This window comes from Parasteatoda tepidariorum, chromosome 2 (assembly GCF_982258835.1).
Source record: "Parasteatoda tepidariorum strain Cologne lab strain chromosome 2, Ptep-v5.0, whole genome shotgun sequence".
In the NCBI taxonomy this organism is placed as follows: Eukaryota; Metazoa; Arthropoda; class Arachnida; order Araneae; family Theridiidae; genus Parasteatoda; species Parasteatoda tepidariorum.
Window position 1 is genome coordinate 122,541,112 of NC_141756.1, and position 3,281 is coordinate 122,544,392.

The window sequence follows — 3,281 nt, forward strand, 5'->3', positions numbered from 1 at the left end:
AATGTACTCTTCCATAAGTTTGATCTTGTAAATTCATGTAGTAAGTGGTAAGTATGGATCAGAAGGTGAATTAACTTATCAATAAACACGAATTCACATAATAAACAAACTTAACAAGTTTTATTATTAAATATAACAGATCTGTAAAAAATGGCAAGAAAAAGAACGATAATGTTTTTCTTATAAAAAGCAAGCGCGTGGCTAGATAATGATTGCACGCGACAACTGTTAAACGGTTTCAGCGCAGTGAAAGTATTTAACGATAGGTGGCGGTCGCCACACCATCTCCCCTTCTGGAAAAAAATAATTAAAGTTCAAATTCCTCAGTTAGCCTTTTTGGGAAGTGTACTACTCGTCCAAAACGAGTCTTTTTTATGGCAGCAGGAATTCGATCATTTTCTGTTGGTCGTAAAACAGGAGCATTTTGTACCAATTTGGAAGGAATATCTGGCGGTTCAACTAAATCAGAACTATCTGAGAGTAAATGAGCTGGTTTTACTCTATCAATTGACACTACACAGTTTTTACCTTTGATTCTGATAGTGAAAGTTTTGTCGTTACGACTGTAAACTTCATAGGGTCCAGTGTAAGGTGTATGAAGAGTTGGTTTTACTGCATCAACTCGTAAGAAAACATGTGTGCAAGCAGCCAGATCTTTGAAAACAAAAACATTTCTTTTGTCGTGAGAAGAGGTCGGAACTGGCTTAAGATTGTGTAGGTGACGATTCAATTTTTGCAAAAACATATTATCGACCTTCTCTATTTCCGAAGAGGTAAAAAATTGTCCCGGAAGACGCAGATTCTCTCCATAAACCAACTCAGCTGGAGAACATCCCAAATCCTCTCTATACACAGAGCGCAATCCAAGTAACACAGCAGGTAAAGCAAAAATCCAGTGGATTGAGGTATGACACATAATGGACTGCTTAAGAACCCTATGCCACCTTTCTATCATTCCGTTCGCTTGAGGATGATATGACGTTGTATATGAAAGACGTATACCAAAGTACGAAACAGTTCACTTCTGAACTGAGATCCTCGATCAGTTGTTATACCTTCAGGAATCCCATATCTAGCAAACCAATGAGTGTAAAGAGCCTGCGCAACTGTCTCGGCTCGGGCTACCGAAGCGGGGGTGCCATCCTCTCCGCAGAGGATCAAAATTGTGATGGCATGTCTTCGGATCATCCTCCGGGATGTTTCCCAGACCGTCGCCAATAGCCCATTGTGCAGCTCTAGTGCGACGTAAATTAACAACAACAACAACAACAACAACTGTCTCGGCTTGTATATTTGTCAACGGTATTGCCTCAGTCCATCTCGTGTACCTATCGATACATGTGAGACAATATGAAAATCCTTGTGAAGAAGGCATAGGTCCAACTAAATCAATGTTTATATGACTAAATCTTTTGCTTGGAACAATAAATTCTTGCAGCGGCGAGTGAACATGGCGAGAAATCTTTGCTTTTTGACATGCTATGCATGATTTGGCTAGTTTTGCGATTTCTCTTTTCATGTTTGGCCAAATAAAACGATCAGTAATTAGCTTCACAGTAGTTTTAACACCAGGGTGAGCAAGGTTATGCAGATCGTCAAATACTTGGGTACGAAATTTTTCAGGAATAAATGGACGAATGAATTTAGTGGACGTATCACAGAATATGAAATTTTCACTGTTGGGTATTGGAAGTTGTTGAAGTTTAAGGCAAGAATTTGTATCAGATAAAATTTGTTGCAATTCGGGATCATTTTTTTGAGAATGAGCGATTTCATCGAAGTTCAATGATTGAGGGAACTTAATGCTATTGATTCTTGAAAAGGCATCTGCAACAGGATTTTGTGATCCGTCAATATGTCGAATGTCACTTGTAAATTGAGCAATGAAATTTAGATGGTTAATTTGTCGAGGTGAGAGTTTGTCATATTTTTGATTCAAGGCATGAGTTAAAGCTTTATGATCAGTGAAAACGATGAAGTTTACTCCTTCTAATATGTATCGGAAATATTTAATAGCTGCAAAAATGGCTAAAAGTTCTCGGTCATATGTGCTGTACTTTTGCTCTGTCATGCTAAGTTTACGAGAGAAAAAACCAAGAGGTTCCCAACTATTGTCACTGGTTACTTGCTGAATCGATGCTCCAATGGCCTTATCAGAAGCATCACACATTAGTGCAAGTGTTGCTTTAGAATCAGGATGGGCAAGAAAAGTTACATTTTTTAGCTCTTCTTTGCACTGAGTAAAAGCATTTTCTGACTCTTCTGACCATACTAAAGGAGTCTTGTCATTTTTCTTTGTGACACCCAACATTCCATTTAAAACAAATTGTTTTTCAGCAGTTCGAGGAAGAAATCGTCTGTAAAAGTTAATAATGCCAAGGAATCTACGAAGTTCATTAACAGTTGAAGGTTTGGGAAAATTCTCAATTATTTGAATTTTTTCAGGAAGTGGAGTTATACCTTTTTGGTCAATGAAGTGACCCAAAAATTTAACTTTATCAGTAGCAAACACGCACTTAGATAAATTAACTTTCAAATTATGTGCCTTCAACCTACGGAGTACTTCATCTAGATGTAACAAATGCTCTTCAATAGAGGAAGAAGCGATGAGTATGTCATCAATGTATACGAAACAGAAGTTTAAACCCTGAAGGATGTGATCAAGGAGTCTCTGCATGGTCTGGGCGGCATTTCTTAACCCAAAGGTCATGTAGTTAAATTCAAATAAACCGAAGGGAGTTATGATAGCGGTTTTCTTTATATCGTCTTTATGCATTGGCACTTGATGGAATGCTTTTTTTAAATCCAAAGTGGAAAAGACAGTTTTTCCATACAAATTCGAGGAAAAGTCATGTAAGTGACGTATGGATCAGAAGGTGAATTAACTTATCAATAAACACGAATTTACATAATAAACAAACTTAACAAGTTTTATTATTAAATATAACAGATCTGTAAAAAATGGCAAGAAAAAGAACGATAATGTTTTTCTTATAAAAAGCAAGCGCGTGGCTAGATAATGATTGCACGCGACAACTGTTAAACGGTTTCAGCGCAGTGAAAGTATTTAACGATAGGTGGCGGTCGCCACAATCTTTCAAAACAAGATCGTTTGTTTAATTTAAAATTTGAATTTTAATCTTTTAAAATCCTTCCCTAATTCTTTTAAAAATTTTATCTTTTTTTTCTCTCTATTTTTTTTTAAAATTACATGTTTTTAAAGATAAATGGAATATTTTAATTTTAATATGAAGGAAAAATTATTTATTTAAATTGTATTA

The 3,281-nt window shown here is 36.1% G+C and overlaps 1 protein-coding gene across 1 annotated transcript; it reads right to left on the reverse strand.

Annotated features, from left to right (window-relative positions):
- Positions 1 to 307: 307 nt before the first annotated feature.
- Positions 308 to 916, reverse strand: LOC147816137 (uncharacterized). The gene has a single exon (XM_087156716.1). It carries the CDS (start codon positions 914 to 916, stop codon positions 308 to 310), a length of 609 nt encoding a protein of 202 aa, XP_087012842.1.
- Between the last annotated feature and the right edge of the window lie 2,365 nt (positions 917 to 3,281).